This window comes from Pleuronectes platessa, chromosome 6 (assembly GCF_947347685.1).
Source record: "Pleuronectes platessa chromosome 6, fPlePla1.1, whole genome shotgun sequence".
Taxonomy (NCBI): Eukaryota; Metazoa; Chordata; class Actinopteri; order Pleuronectiformes; family Pleuronectidae; genus Pleuronectes; species Pleuronectes platessa.
In genome coordinates, this window is record NC_070631.1 from 9,730,423 (window position 1) to 9,749,391 (window position 18,969).

At 43.0% G+C, this 18,969-nt stretch overlaps 2 protein-coding genes across 4 annotated transcripts; both read left to right on the plus strand.

Moving 5' to 3' along the window:
- The first annotated feature begins 475 nt into the window (after positions 1-475).
- On the plus strand, positions 476-13,907 carry prpf6 (PRP6 pre-mRNA processing factor 6 homolog (S. cerevisiae)). Of its 3 annotated transcripts, none has more exons than XM_053425027.1 (25): positions 476-663; positions 1,278-1,437; positions 1,607-1,725; positions 1,864-1,942; positions 2,319-2,495; positions 2,967-3,095; positions 3,223-3,317; positions 3,408-3,564; positions 3,957-4,119; positions 4,978-5,096; positions 5,226-5,444; positions 6,411-6,533; positions 6,658-6,779; positions 6,911-7,049; positions 7,463-7,582; positions 8,357-8,533; positions 9,242-9,375; positions 9,829-9,920; positions 10,111-10,225; positions 10,361-10,487; positions 10,709-12,079; positions 12,307-12,444; positions 12,713-12,769; positions 12,921-13,061; positions 13,401-13,907. In XM_053425027.1, the coding sequence occupies exons 1-21, from the start codon at positions 476-478 to the stop codon at positions 10,859-10,861; spliced, it is 2,907 nt and encodes a 968-aa protein (XP_053281002.1). In that variant the 3' UTR covers positions 10,862-12,079; positions 12,307-12,444; positions 12,713-12,769; positions 12,921-13,061; positions 13,401-13,907. The 3 variants fall into 3 exon arrangements, with proteins under 3 accessions (XP_053281002.1, XP_053281004.1, XP_053281003.1); XM_053425029.1 differs by having other exon boundaries at positions 12,960-13,061; XM_053425028.1 differs by having other exon boundaries at positions 12,333-12,444.
- A 925-nt stretch (positions 13,908-14,832) lies between these two features.
- Positions 14,833-17,592, plus strand: aar2 (AAR2 splicing factor). Its single transcript, XM_053424985.1, has 4 exons — positions 14,833-14,912; positions 14,996-15,921; positions 16,006-16,235; positions 16,920-17,592. Exons 2-4 carry the CDS (start codon positions 15,147-15,149, stop codon positions 17,085-17,087), a joined length of 1,173 nt encoding a protein of 390 aa, XP_053280960.1. The 5' UTR covers positions 14,833-14,912; positions 14,996-15,146; the 3' UTR covers positions 17,088-17,592.
- The last annotated feature ends 1,377 nt before the right edge of the window (positions 17,593-18,969 follow it).

Sequence of the window (18,969 nt, forward strand, 5' to 3'; positions counted from 1 at the left end):
GCACAAAATATTCGGTTAAAAGTTCTTTCAGTTCTTTCTGGGAGAGTTATACAATGTCATGTCTAGATGTTACTTCATGCTACAGGATTTACCCACTGGAAAAGTTGCATTAGGAAGAGTTCTCTACAAACCATTAAGTTTAAACTTTAAAATTCAGAGCAAAGGCCTCTTTTTGTTGGGTATTTGGTGCCCTCCTGTGGCTTCTGTGAACAAAGCGACATCACCGTGAGATCAAATAGATTCAAATATATATAATTCCCACCACAGTTAGGGGGGAGGTGGAAATTAAAACATTTATATGATTCATAGAAACAACTTCATGAGCTTAAAACATTCCATTAGAGACTCTTTTTTTTTATAAACAGCACCAAGACTCACCTGTGGGGGCGCTGATCTTTCCAGAAAGCTGTTCGCTGGTACCGGAAGTGCGACTGTTGTTTATCCGGCAGTGAGCCTCCTCGCCGTTACAGAAACGATGGCGAGTTCTGGTCCTAAACAGGCGCCCAAAATGTCGAACAAGGCATCGGCGGGAGGCGCCGGGGCCGCGGGGGCCAACGGTGCGGCCCCGGCCGTACCCCTCGCCTCTCCGCTCATGGGGAAAAAGAAGAAGCCATTCCTGGGGATGCCCGCTCCGCTCGGCTACGTCCCCGGTCTGGGCAGAGGGTGAGCTAACTCAGCTACCTAGCATGCTAACAGCTCTCTAGCTAACAAGCTAAGTTCGTTCTATTGAATGAAGGCTGTGGTTCAGCGAACTTTCCTGGTGGTATCACGCGTATACAGACACACATTAAGCATAAATAATAAAATAGTCGTGGTAACAACAGCAGCACATCAGCTTAATGAACTTATAATTAATGTTCAAAATACAAAGTAGCTACTTACAATAACTAAGGTATTAGCTCGGCATTATCTGTGACTGCATTGATTGAATAAATTAATTTATCAAAACGTCAGATAAAGGAAACAAATATTATTGGACGACCGTACAATTGTTTTTATGGTTTTTATTTATTAAAGGTTATTGGAGCCTGTTGTCGATGCAGTGTTCATAACTTCATTCATTACTTTCTCAAATCGACTCTGTTTTCTGATCAGCTCTCTGACAATAGTGACTGTTGTTTACTTGCTGGTAAACTCAATTTAACCTAGAGGCCAGCAAACTTGGTTCAATTAGTCAAATAGCAAAAATTGTAAGTTCACATTTGTCACATACAACGTTTTCAAAACGTTTATTGAATTTCTTATGCCACATTTTTATTTCTGTCATTTCTCCTCAGTGCAACTGGTTTCACCACCCGATCAGATATTGGTCCTGCTCGTGATGCCAATGATCCAGTGGATGATCGGCATGCACCCCCCGGGAAAAGGACGGTTGGGGACCAAATGAAAAAGAACGAGGAGGATGAAGAAGATCTCAATGATACCAACTATGATGAGGTGCCTGTGACTTGATTGTGTCTGGCTGTTACTTGATGTTTTTCTGATGTAAAATTGTGTATGAAGTTTAAAAACTCATAGCAGACCAGACCATTAATCTGTATGTCACAAGGATTCTATGATATTTTCTGCCATCCCCATAACATTAGGCTTTTTGTTTTTCTTGTAGTTCAATGGATATGCAGGTAGCTTGTTTTCCAGTGGACCCTATGAGAAGGACGACGAAGAAGCAGATGCTATATATGCTGCACTAGACAAGAGGATGGATGAAAGACGCAAAGAAAGAAGGTAGCAATACATTTCTCACACCTGGGTTTTTGGTTAAACTTTACTCCAGATTTCACACGGTGTCTTCATCTTGGACATCCTTTGCAATTTATAATGTATGTGAGGCTTGTTTTTAAAGTTTTCTTCTCTCTTTTTTAGGGAACTGAGAGAAAAGGAAGAAATTGAGAAATATCGTATGGAGCGACCCAAGATACAGCAGCAGTTCTCAGATCTAAAGGTACAAAGGTGCACATGTGCCAGACTGCTGCCTTTTCCAACCCAAATCACCCAGTTTTTTCTCGGCTGTCCTCATCCTACACCTGTCTCTCCACATCTTAGTGACTCTGTCGCTGTCAAGCAAAAAATATATTTTCCTATTTTAAACTGTAAGAATAGTTACAACATCATAATTTGTAACCTTGTCCACCAAGACCTTTTGAGATGATCCAGCTGGTGTCATTAGGGCTACATTAAATCAAGCTGTTAGAGCTTTTTCACAAGATATAAAGCGATACACGGCACTATATTTGTTACACCGATGCCACATCACTGACTTTCCATTTATAAATCTCTTTATGGAATGTCATCCTTAATTATTTTCTCTCTTATCACAGAGAAAGTTGGCCGAGGTGTCAGAAGAAGAGTGGCTGAGCATCCCTGAGGTGGGAGATGCAAGGAACAAGCGACAGAGGAATCCCCGCTATGAGAAACTCACCCCTGTCCCCGACAGCTTCTTCTCCAAACACCTGCAGACCGGAGACAAGCACACCAGTGTTGACCCTCTGCAAGGGGTCAGTATACACACAAAGACAATTTGCTTTACTGTGGATATCTACATTAAGACAGATACACATCAGTGAGCACTGTGTAGTTTCATCTTGTACCAGCAGGAGTCATGATATCTCACTGCAAAGAAACAAATTACTTCAACTGTGCAATCTCAGTGGACATTTACTTTGTAACCGGATGGAATCACCAGCTTGTGCCAATCTGATTGGTTAGATTGACCATTTATGCAAATATAACCAATTACCACACACAAATGGAAAAATGGCATGTTAACAACTGATTAAATTGTTTTCATTCTGATCTTACATTATTACTATGAATATACTGCACTGTATGTGTCATTCTGCAGCATTGGAAAGCTATTGCTTCGACTTTTTTGTGTCTATCAGTCACATGATCCAGGCCTATTTTTCACTACCCTTTTTCAAGATTAAATGCTCTTCTCTTTGACGATTATTTATTTTCTTCCCTAGCTGGCAGGTCTGAACACCCCTTACCCTGGAAGCATGACCCCCGGTCTGATGACGCCAGGGACAGGAGAGCTGGACATGAGGAAAATTGGTCAGGCCAGGAACACACTCATGGATATGAGGCTCAGTCAGGTAACTGATGGAACATCCTCAGTCAACTTCACTTTTACCTTGTTCTACAACTCTCACTGTACTTGATATCCCAATGCACAGTATTTATTCATTCTATCTCCAGTAATTACATGTTATCTGTCTTCAGGTCTCTGACTCAGTGAGTGGACAGACAGTGGTGGATCCTAAGGGTTACCTGACAGATCTCAACTCAATGATCCCCACACATGGAGGAGACATTAGGTAGAAACACTGAAGGAACACCAAGATCCTTATGTGTCTAAAGTAAAATGTTGTTGGTCTAATGATTTATTTTTGCCTCCTTATGAACAGTGACATCAAGAAGGCTCGTCTGCTGCTGAAATCAGTGAGGGAGACCAATCCCCATCACCCACCTGCCTGGATTGCCTCTGCCAGGCTGGAGGAGGTGACTGGCAAACTACAGGTGGCGAGGAACCTGATCATGAAAGGCACCGAGATGTGTCCTAAGGTAAGGACCGACAGAATTTGTAAATATGTTAAGCTCATTCATCTATGTCTATAAACTTTAATGCATGTAATACAATTTTTATGTTTCTTTAATACTTGTACAAAGAAAGTTATTACTGTTTACTTTTTATGGCTTTCTATCCTTGTTTCTGATGTTCAACCTATGTAAGTTTTCATAGAAGCACATGCATGTAATTTTTTCATTGTAAATTGAAATTGTGCTTATTCTACTTTTCTTGTACGAAATAGATAAAGTTCATTATCATCAGTGTTATTATTATTTAATTTTGCATCGCCAGCTATTTTATGTAATGACACTGTAATGCTGCTTGGCTGATGGGTTATTTATTTCTCGCCCTCCTGATGCTATAAATATTTTTCTCTGCTCACCAGAGTGAGGATGTGTGGCTGGAGGCAGCCCGGCTCCAGCCTGGGGACACGGCTAAAGCCGTGGTAGCCCAGGCCGTCCGTCACATGCCGCAGTCCGTCCGCATCTACATCAGAGCTGCAGAGCTGGAGACAGATGTCAGGGCCAAGAAGCGAGTCCTCAGGAAGGGTAAGGCAGTCATACAATGTTATAAAAGATCTAAATGACCATAGGAATGCTTTTAAATCATTCTCCACTGGGTGTAAAAGAAATTGAAAGTTTTAAAACGAACTGTTGCTGTCATGTTGCTATGACGAGAGGCTTGTGTGTGTTCCCAGCAGCGCTCTGTATTCATTTATATTTGATGGTTTCCTTGCCAAAAGGAAGTCACTACTGTCTGCAGGGCAAAATTTCACAACCAGTCTCAATCTGTCCATTGTGTCACAAGAGGCAACCACACAGATCTACTCACTCCCTCCAGTCATACGATTGCATAAAATGTTTTATTAGGGTTACATTTGGCAGCTGTGGTTCTGGCTTTTCATCAAGGCCAAGCACCCGATTAGAGCCACGGTGTCAGTGACCTCATGCACACACATACGCACACTAATATTTCCCAGCAGCATACCGCAGTGACAGAGATGGATCTTCCTCTGTGGAAGAGGTCTCTCCGCCTCTACATGTTCAGTTGCCTCTGCGTTTTTCCCCAGACACGATTGAACTTTGTATTGCAGGATTTGCTGTTGTATAATGTTTGTTTTTATTATGTTCTTTGCCCTGGTTCTACATTCACTCCAGCGAGTAGTGTCTCTATTTCTTTTTTGCCACTGCACACAATGTGTTGCTAGTGTAAATAAAGGCCTGTTTATTCTGTAAAAAAAAAAAGTAATGTTCTTTTAAACCGTATGGCATGGTCTGAGGATTTGAATATTTTCGAGTTAGTTTTTTTCCTTGAGCAACACACAGTCCTGCTCACTGGTTGTAAATCTCTTGGAACAAAAGACTCAATGAAATGATTGAACTCTTATGTAACTCTTACTCATGCAGCCCTGGAGAACGTGTCCAAGTCAGTTCGACTGTGGAAGACGGCTGTTGAGCTGGAGGAGCCAGAGGATGCCAGGATCATGCTCAGCCGAGCGGTTGAGTGTTGCCCTACGAGTGTGGAGGTACAGTTAACACATGTAGATTTCTATCCACCAACACGATACATCGCATGAATCCACATCAATACAATGCAACAAACTAAGCTTTGCACCTACCTCTATATTAAATTATTGTTGCCTGTCCTTCTCTAGCTATGGCTGGCACTGGCCCGGTTAGAGACGTACGAGAACGCCCGTCGTGTCCTGAACAAAGCTCGAGAGAACATTCCCACTGATCGCCACATCTGGATCACCGCTGCTAAGTTGGAGGAGGCCAATGGCAACGTTCAGATGGTAGAGAAGATCATCGACAGAGCCATCACCTCTCTGCACGCCAACGGTGTAGAGATCAACAGAGAGCAGTGGATAACGGTGGGTTGCTGTGGCTTCGTTATTTCTTTGACATCACTGGGAGTGAAAAAGACACGGCAGCAATTACTGCAGCTGTTTAAAGACCAATAAGGAATTGCACTTGTAAAGATCAGCTCAAAGTGTGAGGAGCAGAATCTCTTGTTGAACAGCGGAGTCATGCGATACAGTTATAGACCAACTGTTGTGGTCCGATTTTTGAATAGAAAATCTTATATAGTAAATTACCCTTGTAATAATAGAAATTGTCTAAAATATGTTTTATATGTTTTTACTCTGTCTTTGTGCACCACTAAAAAAGGAATGGAGCTTTGATTAAGTCATAATGCTCAGTCTACTGTCACTTCAAAATTGAAAGAAACAGTAAACAAATGGTAACAAAGTTGTTGGTGTTTTTCTGCCATAACAAAAACATCAGTAATGTGCACGAACACTGGAGTAAATCCAGCCTGTTGTTTCTTTTCTGTCTACACCGTTGGATTTGTTCACCCGTGTCTCTACCATTAGAGCATAATAAACCTGTAAATTATAAGGTGAACAAATGAATGTTTTCACTTTTTAAATGTTGAGTGAGTAGAGACTGCGTTATGGGTTTGACCGCATGCCAGTATACTTTGGCAAAGCTACCTTCTGCCTTTTCATCTGGGTGCAAAAGAATAGAAGCCAGCTCTGTGTCTTGACATTTTTAGTGCCGCTCACGCTTGTTTTGCAATCACAGAATAACTTTCTCACACTTGCTCTTTTCCTGACTATCTTGTCTGGAGCTGTGTGTTGCACTCATTGAAACCCCGACGACAGATGGACTTATTTCTTATCAATCAGAAATCCAGGTTCATTTCCAGGTTTCTGGTTCCAGCTCAATCATTCCTCTCAAATTGGTGTCACTAACTTATGCTTTAACTTTTTGCATTGTCCTCCTGTTTACATCCAGATTCGCTTCCCTCCTCAATGTTTCCTCTTTTCTTGCAGGATGCAGAGGAGTGTGACAAAGCATCCAGTGTGGCTACCTGCCAGGCTGTGATAAGGGCCGTCATCGGGATTGGTATTGAAGAGGAGGACCGCAAACACACCTGGATGGAGGATTCGGACAGTGTGAGTAATGCGATATGTTTTGTTTTTTTTACACATGCCACGCTTAGACCCCAACTCCTTGAGAGAAACCTCACATACTTATTTACCTGCAGAGTTTTATAGATGCTTATCTGTTATGTTTCAGTGTGTGTCCCATGGAGCGCTGGAGTGTGCCAGGGCCATCTACGCCCACTCTCTGCAGGTGTTCCCCAGTAAAAAAAGTGTCTGGCTCAGAGCTGCCTACTTTGAGAAGAACCACGGCACCAGGTGACCAGCTCTTCTTTTTTAAATGTGTTTCCTATTAACTATATATAACATCTGCTTTTTTCTCCTTTACTCTGCTTCATCAATTTGCTCTGTGCTCCTCTCACCCATTACTCTATCATTGCATCTTTCAGAGAGTCTTTGGAGGCTCTGCTCCAGAGAGCTGTGGCTCACTGTCCCAAGGCCGAGGTGCTGTGGCTGATGGGTGCCAAGTCCAAGTGGCTGGCTGAGGATGTGCCTGCAGCCAGAAGTATCCTAGCTCTGGCCTTCCAGGTGATGATGCAGTCAATACAATATTTTGACCTGTTCATGTAGTGTCCACGTGACCATGTGTTTTATCTATAGCTGCTTTCAGGCATGCACTGAACTACAGAGATTCTCCGTAGTTTCTCCAGAGGAGTTGTATGTGTGACTACAAATTAATTCCTAGGTTTCTGCAGAGTTCCTTCAGACTCAGTCGGAGAAAGTTGATCCTGCAGACGATTTTTTTGCATTTATGGACGTGTCTGAGCAGAGAACCTCCAGCTGCATTTTTCTTGTGTGAAAGTTGAACAGCGGAGAAAGTCCGGACCCAATTCTCCGGAAATCCTCAGCAGGACATGTCTGAACTGGATTATGTGTGACCCTTTCTTCTGTTTCTCTGTCTCACCAATTTGTTTGACCTCTGACCCAAATAATTTTTTTAGGCTAACCCTAACAGTGAAGAGATCTGGCTGGCTGCTGTCAAACTGGAGTCTGAGAATAATGAGTATGAAAGAGCCCGTCGACTGCTGGCCAAGGCCCGCAGCAGCGCCCCAACAGCCAGGGTGAGTGAGAAGACAAAAATAACGTTTTCCCCTGTTTCAAACTCTCACCAGGTTTATCTGAAGAAACTCCACTTCTCTGCTTGAAAAAAAGTAGAAAAAGTTATATTATAAAATATACTGAAGAGAGAAAAATAAGGAATGTGCATATTGTTTTGTTGTCGAGATTGAAGCCATAAGGACACCATGTTCTTGGGCTATTAATTTGTACAGAGAAATACTGTCCTTTCATGACCCCCTGTATCAGGACATTGAGTTTGTTTTTCTAAGTAATGCTGGTACTGGTGGCTTGATTATCAGATTTGATTTCTCTCAGCTTTACAGCCTTTGTTTAAATGTCAGTCACTAGTGCATTGAAATAGAGAGTTTCTACAAACATGCTGTTTTCTCAAGTTCAGGCTTGCCAGGATCCTTTATCTCAAAAGAGTTGTTCAAAACAAACTACCACTCTGTCTATCAGGTGACCTCTCCACCACTCTTTTAATGATCTGTAATGTATTCATTGACAGATATAAGTGTGTAAACCTGCTTTAACGTAGGCTGATTGTCCGGTCAGATAAGACAAATACATGGTGTCGATGAAGCAGTATTGAGATTTTGCCTGGGAAAGTTTGTATAGTAAGTTTGCATTCGCATGATGGTAGTGTATTTACAAAAGACATTTATTTACAGATACAGATAATTTTATACAATACTATTATAAGTATATTTCAAGTAGTAGTTCACAGGGTCCGATACGCTGTCTAAACATTTTGTGTATATTTGTAATCTCTTCAGGTATTTATGAAATCAGTGAAGTTGGAGTGGGTGCTGGGAAACATAGAAGCTGCCCAGGAGCTGTGCACTGAGGCCCTGAAGCACTACGAGGACTTCCCCAAACTTTGGATGATGAGAGGCCAGATCGAGGAGCAGGGTGAAAACATGGACAAGGCCAGAGAAGCATACAACCAAGGGGTGAGGATAGGGATCTAAAGAATGCATTCAAATTTTAACATCGATTTATGTGAATGTCCGTATTTGTCTCACAAATAATCATAAGAGTGAACTGCATTAAGCAAAAGAAGTACGGTCGGGCCAGGCGCCTCGCACAAGCTCCACTGGCTGAGTCAGAGTGCCTCCAGCCCAGCTACTCCAGGGATACAGTAGATGGGCAGACCGGGAAATTTCATTATGTGGGGGGGAACAATCTGGGAAATTTAAACTCCAGGTGAACAGCAGGGAAATCAAAAGTAGCGGATTCCTATTTGATCATTTAGATAGATAGATAGATAGATGGATACTTTATTAATCCCGTGGGAAATTCAGATCATATATAGGTTTTCTGGCCCATATAATAGAACAGACTTTTTTTAACCTACTCGTTCCTGACAGAGAACCACGTAGTTAACTACTCCCCAACACAAAAAAGAACCTAAAAACCACAATTTACTACCTAACATCTCTATCTCTTATTGATCTGTATACATTAAATGGAAATAACTGTTAATTTAAGCATAATAGCACAGGTCATGATCAGATGGTATATTACTATGTTTTTTTTCCACTTCGGATAGCTCTCTTATTTCACCATATGTATTTGTACAGGAATTCTGACTCGCACATGTTTTTGATGAAAATTGGCGTTTCTCTAATAAATGGCATATGTCTCGTTTGTTGCTTCAGTTGAAGAAGTGTCCCCACTCGACGTCCCTGTGGTTGTTGCTGTCTCATCTTGAAGAGCGAGTGGGACAGCTGACCAGAGCCAGAGCGATCCTGGAGAAGGCACGACTCAAGAACCCCCAGAGCCCCGAGCTATGGTGAGAAAACACACAACAAACTCAGTGTGAATAAGCCACTTGAATGCAAAGGCAGGAAGCACTTAAGTTTGAAATGTGTCTCCTGTGTAGTATATTAGTGAATTAATTATAATAATGTGAATGTTTAAAGTGATTATTATGAAATGGGCAATTAAAAATTCAAGGGGCTTCCCTCTCTTTACTCATTTTGTGTTTTGGGCTTTTTTATGGCATTTTTATTTCACTGCACGGAGGAGAAAGAGCTTGCACCAACACCCACAGACAGATTGTATTCATTTCTGTAGAAGTAGAAACTTGAATCAGAGAATATGAGACAACATGGGCTCGTACCACATTTATTGAGATGCAGCACAGAAACACAAACTGAGATTCATGTCATATTAAAAACTAAAAATACCTCGAACTCTGACAGCTCTGTGTCTAAAATGATGTGTTCATGATCATATTAACCAGGCTGGACTCGGTTCGACTGGAGTTCAGGGCCGGACTGAAGAACATCTCCAACACACTCATGGCCAAAGCCCTGCAGGAGTGCCCCAATTCAGGTGAGAGCATATGGATGCTGTTGTGTGAAGTCTCAGGACATTTGTTTGATTTTGTTCTAAAATCATTGTCAAAAAAACCATACTAGAGAACAAAAACAACAATTATGAAAATACTTTTGGTATTTCTTTTTTTCCTGTCTATTATCTTTAATTCTCCATTTCCTCCCACTCCCTGTTGCTTCATACAAAGGTATCCTGTGGGCTGAGGCTGTGTTTCTGGAGGCCAGGCCCCAAAGGAAAACTAAGAGTGTGGACGCTTTGAAGAAGTGTGAACACGATCCCCACGTGTTGCTCGCTGTAGCCAAGTATGACCGCGTCTTCTCCCTTGTTTCATTCTCAATAATAAGCCCTGCTGTCTTTGCTGGTTTACATTCCATTTAGCTTTTAACATTTCTGCATGACAATGTTTTGGTTCAACTGATCTTGTGTGTACGTTTCAGGTTGTTTTGGAGTGAACGTAAGATCACCAAAGCCAGAGAGTGGTTCCTCAGGACGGTGAAGATTGACCCAGACCTCGGAGATGCTTGGGGTCTCTTCTACAAGTTTGAGCAGCAACATGGAACCGAGGTGAGAGTCTAACTATTGACGGTCTTTCTCCGGGGGAGAGTCTCTGTGAGACTTCGGGGTAAAAATTGCAGTTAAACATCAGCAAGATTGGAATCCCTGAATCCTATAAAGATCTAAAATCAGTCAGTGCAAATTTACAACTTAAAACTGTGCATCCTTAAGATACAAAACATGCTTTTGCCAAAAACTATGTCCAACCCCACTGTTGTTTGTTCCATCAGGAACAACAGGAAGAGGTGCGGAAGCGCTGTGAGAACACGGAGCCCCGCCACGGAGAGCTATGGTGTGCCGAGTCCAAACACGTCCTGAACTGGCAGAAGAAGACGGGAGAGATCTTAGAGCTGGTGGCCAGCAAGATCAAGAATACATTCTGAGACTAAGGGAGGACATTTGGACTCTATACAGGTTGAGGACTCTGGCAGTCACGAGTCTAGCAGGGAACCGCAATGGACAAGCTCAACCTGTCCGTCTCCAGAACATACAAAGTACTGAGATCGACCCCCTTTACATGTTTTGTTGTTGGTCTGCTTTTTCTGATGATCGGCGTCAAAATCCAAATGTCAGCATCTGTGGTTTGTTGAAGACTGTGAAAGATTAAAAATAAACTTGCAGAAATGAAAATGAATAATTTCAGTACCCTGTTTTAGACAAATGTACGAACACACACAGTTTATTTCCTCCTTCAACAGTTTATTTTGGCATGTAGGAATCAAATGATCTGTAGTTGCCCTGTAAAAAATGTGTTTGGTTAAAACATCTAAACACCACATTTTAGAGGATTTTTTTATTTTCACTCCTCGCTGTGTGGGTGTGTTGGAAGTGTAGGTTTGGCTCTGTCTGTTCAACAAGTTGTGAGTGTATACAAACTGTCAGGGGCTAATAACTGATCTCTCATGTTGTAGTGATCTGCTATTTTTTAATACACTGCTTGCTTGAAATGAGTTTGAAAAAAATACTTTCCAGGATTCCAATAAACAAAGTTTGTTGCACCAGTCGCTGTTGAGCTTTGTTGTTAAACACTCTGTTATGACTTGATGGGCATCACTTGTTTCTAAATGTGGTTTATTGCTGAGAGTTTGACCTGCACTCATCCTCCATGCTCCGTCGTTATAAGAGACTCTGGGGATTTCATCCAGTTAAACCACCCACTGTGAAAATGTGGGCTTTTAAGTATTAAATATCTTTCAGAGAAGTGTTCCACCGCATCCACTGCCGCTCCTCCTCGGTCTTGCATCTCCCTGCAACGAAATCGAAAGAGTGGAGAACAAAGTGATTGATTGCAGAAGTTTTCCTCGACTTGATCGGACTGGAGTTTGGTGAAATCCTAAACCCAGCGTCAGCGATCCATGACGGGGGAAGGAAACTGGAGTGTGCCGTTGTTAATGTTGGAGAAACCCACTGGGCACTTTATTGGAAGTCTATCCGCCACCGTGTTAACCTATCCACCGGAGGAAGCGTGAGAAAGTCCTGGGGTGGAGGGGTTTCGGGTGCGATGATCCCCGCCGGATCAGGGGCTGATTCCTCGGGTCTCCGTGGCGCTGACTGAGATGCGTTTGCTCGTGTGAGGATCCTGCAGCAGGACATGATAAATGGTGAGTGGGAACTTTTAAAAACATGTGGTGGCTGACGGGGAACTTGACAGATGTTGGTCTGCGGACACGGCGACTGTCAGCGTGATCTCCAAACATCTGGAGAGGGACAGATGCTGGTGCGCATCCGAGCAGGGGCCGAATGAACAATTACCCATCATCCTTTATTCCTTCCTGTAATGATTTGTAGTGGTTTCTTTCATAATAACACACACCTCTGTGTTTTGCAGTGTCTGACCGGATCTTCCCTCCGCAGTGTCCTGGCGCTTCTGTTGTTGGCCAATTGTCATTGTGGTAAACGCAGATGTAACTATAAAGAAATCCTGGACTCCTACAGAGTTGTCATCTTCGTTGAGCTGCAGAGTCTGGTAGGAGAATGTCTGCTTTTAAACAGATGTACATCTAATCATCAAACTCCATTAACCAGCATGCTCTTTGTGAGTGTATTCATGTGTGTGTGTGTGGGGGGGGGGGGGGGGGGGGGGGGATGTGTGAACACCTCTGTGATGAGAGGCTGCCCTCCAGTGTCTGCTGCAGTTTTCTCTGAACAGACTCTACTTCTACTGTCTCATATTTTGAATGACAGACAATTTTTTTAATCTATGTTGATAAATCCACATTTGGTTTCTCTTGTAGAATTTGACAGGCTCAACTCACACCTCCAGAGACAGGGACCCCTGTCCCCAAGCAAAGGTAAACAGAATGTACACTTTCAGCACCATGGACAGTGGAATGTCAACAGCATGTCACATAATCCGTCTCGTTGGCTGCTAAACATCGAGAATAAAAAAATGCAAAAAGGAAGAGGGAATTATGAGCTATAACCGCAATTTCCCCACGGCAGGCACGTCGCATCCTGGTTTCAATATATGGTATGACACAGCAGGTCCGGTGTCACAGGAGCGGCGAGCAGCGGTCTGATCTGGAGAAGCCAGTGGAGAGCATGGAGCAGCTCGTCGTCCACAACTGCAGCCCTGATTATCTGGTGAGGAGACTCAACATAACTTGTAATTTTAAGTTTTACCACAATCAACAGAGGAAGCAAAGAAAGAGATGTGCCACTCACCACCGCATCAAGATAGTTACAGGTTCTTTTATTCTTCAGCTTCAATCCAAGGTTGGTTTTGGAGAAATGGTTTAGAGAGAATCTATATTCTATATATATATTCTCAATAATGCACATATGATCATTTTAGAAGATAGGACAAGATGGTGGATGTCCCTTGTATGTTTGAAGATCTTCTATTTATTTAATTTAAGTTTGACCAACTTACTTCTTTTTTTCACTGCTGAACAATTATCTATTCTGGTTATACTCTTTCAGGGGCGGAGAACCTCTTGTTCCACTGTCAAGAAAATACGAGGAAAGAAGAGAAAGAGGAACAAAGTGATCCAAGTTATCAAGGCGTTGATCACTTGCTGGCAGAAACTTCAGAGTGTCTACAAGCTCTCAAAGTAGCAAGTGTTGTCTCGGCCTGATTCCTGTGAACCTGCAGCTTTCTCATGAAGACATCAGGTGGATTTCCACTATAGGTTCTCCACATCTAACTGTGGACATGACGTGACTTCTCCTCTAACACAATGTCATGAATGTTCACTGTTGTCAAGTTCTCACTGTTTTGTGTAGTAAAACTATTCCAGACTTTGCATTTCCTTGTTTTTTTCCGGAATAGTTTTACAGAAAGCACAGATAAAGCTAAACTAAATATCCACAATGCATTAAGATCATTTCTGAACTCTCTTCCTGTTGTAGCCACTATCATGTTTGTGATTGTATTCATATGCATGAAATGTGCCTCTGTCACTATATAATAAAAATGTTAATTCTTAAGTTCTTCTTCTTTATTATTATTGTTGTTGTTGTTGACACTATTATTACTCTCCCTATTTGTCAAACAGTAAAAGCAGCAATACAGTATGTACAACTATCATACAGCTTAGTTTTAAATAGAGGAAAAAAGAAAGTAAATAATTAGGCCTAAATATTTAATAGAAATATACTATACATTATAGTTTTATTGTTAAGTGTTTTTCACAGACACACTGAAATAAAATAAAAATAAGACATTCGGTAGATGTAACATTTATATAATTAATCCAACAGTAGTAGGTTAAATAAATTGAGATGCTTTATTGATCCAGAGGTAAATGTATGCCTCCAGCGTCACACAAAACAGTCTAACACAAAAGCATAATAATGATTGACAAATAATAAATAAATCTTGCCACCAGAACTACTAAGCTGTCACTGTAAAGAAGTATGTGCTTATGGAGATATTCAATAGAAATATCTTCAGTATAAGGGGATTGAAAGACTATTGAAGTCAAATATAAATACAGATTTAAAGATAAATTATAGATTTATATTATATTAATTAATAACTTTCAGGAAATTTTGGGAAGAATTTGAGCATGTTAAAGCCCTGAAAAAGTCAATTAATTTGCCTTAATAATAATAATATCCTTACAATTTCAATAGGGCCTCACTGTCTGTCGTTGCCTGTCAGTGCTCGGGCCCTAATAACCGAAGCTGTAAAAAGTTGTGCATCAGACTAACACAGTTATGGTACAGCACATGTAAGTGTTTTTCAAAAAGGGGAAAACAGTGCAAGACTAAATCTTAAAATACAAAATGTAAATACATAAAATCAACTAAAGATAGACACGGACAGTAATGGTGATAATCTATAACTTGAAGAGTGATAATTAAAATAAAATAGAGAAGCGGAACCTTTCGACTACAGCGCAGTTTCCGCCCGGAAACTTATTATATGCTGCACAGCCTCGACTAAACGATCTCACAACGATGCGAAACATCAACAAGTCTTCATCCAAGGTAAAAATAGATTCCTCTATCACTTCTTAAACAGATTTACGGTTTAAATAAGGTTCGATTAAATGTTTCTGTTTCCTGTTTAGTTTTTCAGCGACACACTGAGTCCTTCCATCTCCTCTGGACATGAGACGCTGTCATTTCTCAGCTGAAAGAGGTTAGTTGTTGTTCAGCCCGGTTCGGTTTCACTAGCAGCTCGAAGTGAAGAGGTCCTGGACACGACAGAGAGAGAGAGACATGGCCAGTGGCGACAGCAGCAGCAGCATGGACATGGATCCAGATGTTGCCCTGAGGCGGTTTGAGGAGGGGGCCACCCTGGTGCTGCTGGGGGTCCCACAGGGCACAGAGCTGGGCATCGACTGCAAGAGCTGGCAGGTGGGCCCTCGCTTCCGGGGGGTGAAGATGATCCCCCCGGGCATGCACTTCCTCCACTACAGCTCTGTGAACGCACCGAGCTGCGGGAGTGAAATCGGCCCCAAGAAGGGCCTCTTCCTGTCCCTCAAACCCAGAGAGATCCTGCTGGCGAACTGGGACCCCCAGGAGGAAGACCTGGACTTCTCCGCCTCCAAGGACGAGGAGCAGGTGAGCCGCACCCGGGCCACCTTGCAGGAGCTGGACCCCCACCTGGGCCCCTATCCGTACGAGGTGATCAGGAAGTGGGTGTCCCTCACCGACCGCCTGAGCGAGGAGCTGACCAAAAAGCTGCAGCCCTTGTCCGGTAGAATCTGCGCCTTCAGCGACGTGGTCCCAGAGGTTGAGTTCAAACACACCAAGGACCGGGCCGAGCAGCCGAGGAACGACACGGCCTGTCAGAGCATGAAGGAGGGACTGGACAGGCTCCCCCGGATGAAGCCGAGGGAGGGGACGGAGCTGCGCTTCTCCGAAATCCCCCAGAAGACCTACCCGCCTGGGGCCACGCCAGCAGAGATCACCCGGTGCAGCCTGGACCTGAGCTATGCCCTGGAGACTGTGCTGGAGAAGAACTACGAGCTGCAGCCTCTCCACCTCCTCGGTATTTGTCTAAAGCCTCAACATCAAGTCAGTAAAAGAACCCACACTTTGATTTGTCTTTACTAACTTTCCCTCTCTCTCTCAGGTGAGCTGCAGTTCGCCTTCGTGTGCTTCATTCTCGGCAACGTGTACGAGGGCTTCGAGCACTGGAAGCGTCTGCTGAATCTGCTGTGTCGCTCCGAGGACTCCATGCGGAAGAGGAAGGATCTCTACCTGGGACTCATCGCCGTGCTCTACCACCAGCTCGGAGAGATCCCGCCCGACTTCTTCGTCGACATTGTGTCACACAGCAACTTCCTCACCTCCACACTGCAGGTACGTGTTCCACACTCAGAACAGCAGAGATGGAGGGGCGGAAATAATTCAAAGTTAATTCGAATGAAGAAAAAGACTGAGACGCTCGTCTGGAAAATCCTTTATCGTCACATTTTAACATGTTGAAACAAATAAAATACATATGATCACCAGCACATAAACGATCTAGATAATTAATCATTATACATTTATTATTTACACGTGTTTACTGTGACGTAACTTTTAAAATTGCCAACTGACTATTGTAGCTTCAAACTCACTGATGTGTCAAATAATTAGAGTATTTATAATTCAGAGGGATCTTAGTTATCATGAGAGGTAGATGCTATTGTTTAACTCTCTTAACAGGAAAAAAATGTTTTAACTTGTTAGGAATTTTTAGTAGGAGATAGAAAATCATATGACAAATATAATCACACATTCCAGTCGGTATGGAAATATAGAAGATTTTATTTATCTTTCGAGGATTTGGAAGAGGAACAAATAAAAAGTGGATCCTTCACTATTATTTTCTTAGATTTTGGACAAACAGGTTGTTCGTGTCATTAACATTGTTATAACAGGCGGAGTGGATGACGGCATTTTTCGCTTAAATCCCCACATGCAGTGTCAGAGCCCGACCTAAATGTCAAAGGAGGTTTTACATTTATAATGAACCAATCGTTTGACTTTATCTCCTCGCAGGACTTTTTCCAGTTTGCCGTTGGCCCCGGTGTCGACGGCACGCTCCGCAAGAGGGCGGAGAAGTTCAAAGCCCACGTGACCAAGAAGTTTCGCTGGGACTTCGATGCGGACTCGGACGACTGCGCCCCCGTGGTGGTGGAGCTGCCTGAAGGTGTGACAGCGGACTGAAGCTGCTCTGGACTGAGATGTTGATACTGGAATCATTAGCATGGGACAGGACTGGGTGTGATCTGAAACTGAGGGAGAGCAGAGAAGCTCTGACACCACACAGAGGTTCTCACATGACTTTAACAGGGGGTTGCAACTCAGCCTTATTTCAGTTACAGTGGAGATGCAGCTTACTGAATATCAACAGTGCCCTCTGGTGGTCATTTCTCTCATGCTCAACAAGCATGCTTGGAAGTTTTATAGCCCCAGTCTCATCACATTTATTCCCAAAACCAACACCCTAGTATTTTAAAAAGTTAAATAAGAATGGTTGTAGACTTGATTAATGGTAAGAATTATAATTAATAGTCTGTTTTCTGCATCCACACTTGGCAGTTGCGGTAAGTTGGTCAAATATAAAGATCACATTTATTTTTCAAATGTTCCGAATTTTTTTTTACCCTTTCTATGATTTATTGGATCCAAGGTTTACTCTAATAAAAACAACACTTTTGATACAAAGAAAGTTGTGAAGTGTTTGTCAATTCATGTTTCCCAGCTGGAGTCATTTCTTTTTCCTCCACTAGATGGCAGTCATAGGCTTTTTGGAAAGATTTACAACTCCACGTATCTTCATTTGAACTTTCACTGTAAATTTATGAATTCAGTTTTCACGCAGAATGAAAAGCTTTTGTTTTTGTCGCTGCAGAGATTTAAGTTTTAGTTGGAACTGGCAGCACGATGGAAACGATCAAAGCTTCGTCTGATCTCAAGGACGATGTGAGGAGCAACAGGTGGAAGGAATGAGGCTGCACAGATAAAAACGGGATCAACTGGATGAGATAATTACATGCAATCTATTGTGTGTGTGTGTGTGTGTGTGTGTGTGTGTGTGTGTGTGTGTGTGTGTGTGTGTGTGTGTGTGTGTGTGTGTGTGTGTGTGTGTGTGTGTGTGTGTGTGTGTGTGTGTGTGTGTGTGTGTGTGTGTGTGTGTGTGTGTGTGCAGGATTGGACAGGCCCCGTATTATCCTGTTGCTCCATCAATCCATTCACTCATGAGTTTCTCCCCCTGCCCCTCCTGAACCCTCTGTCTCTCCAGCTGGACGTCTCTGCTTTGACGTGCCCCGGCTCTGTGAACCCATCTGTAACCATGAAGCTGCTGTGAAAGGGACCAAAGCCATCTGATGTAATTATCTGAATCAATAGAGTCTGGGGCTTGTTGATGGAGATCCAAATACCAATGGAGGGATTCCATCCTCCTCCCAGACGACAGATGCTCTTGTGAAATCAATGTTAAGGGTCGGCTTTAAGATGAAAAACCCTCCTTTGATACATTTGCACACATCTTAAAATGAGCTCCGTGTTCGTGGTCCACTCAGAGACAACTGGGGCCCTGCGCCGGTTTGTTATTTTCCTTTTGAATGCAATTAAATGGAGAAAAAGGGCTTGGAACACACGGTGGAAACATCTCAGCAGCGCAACATGGGAAGGAAATGTACCCCAATTATTTGCAGATCCATTTTCCTCTCCGGGGATTGAAATACTGTACATTGTCAATGAGGCAATGACACCACAGGGACATCCCTGGCACACCAGCCCCTCCATTAAAGCTGGAAATACATCAAGTCAGCAAATAGCCTCACGCAGTGTCCAAGCGTCTCTGTGCCGCACGCATCCTCTTCCCCCTCGGGGAACGGCCTCCTGCCATCTTCCTGGTATGGCAACCATTTTCCTTTTAATCTCCCCTTATTTATTTCATTTGGTGCGGCCGCCCCGAGGAAGGAAGCGGGCTGGGAAGCTGGTTTCATTGATTGTGCAGCGGAACCTCAAACCTCACCAGCAGGCCCCTGGCAGTCACGGTGAAGCTCTCTCTCCGTCAGATGCGAGCTGGTCATTCTCACTG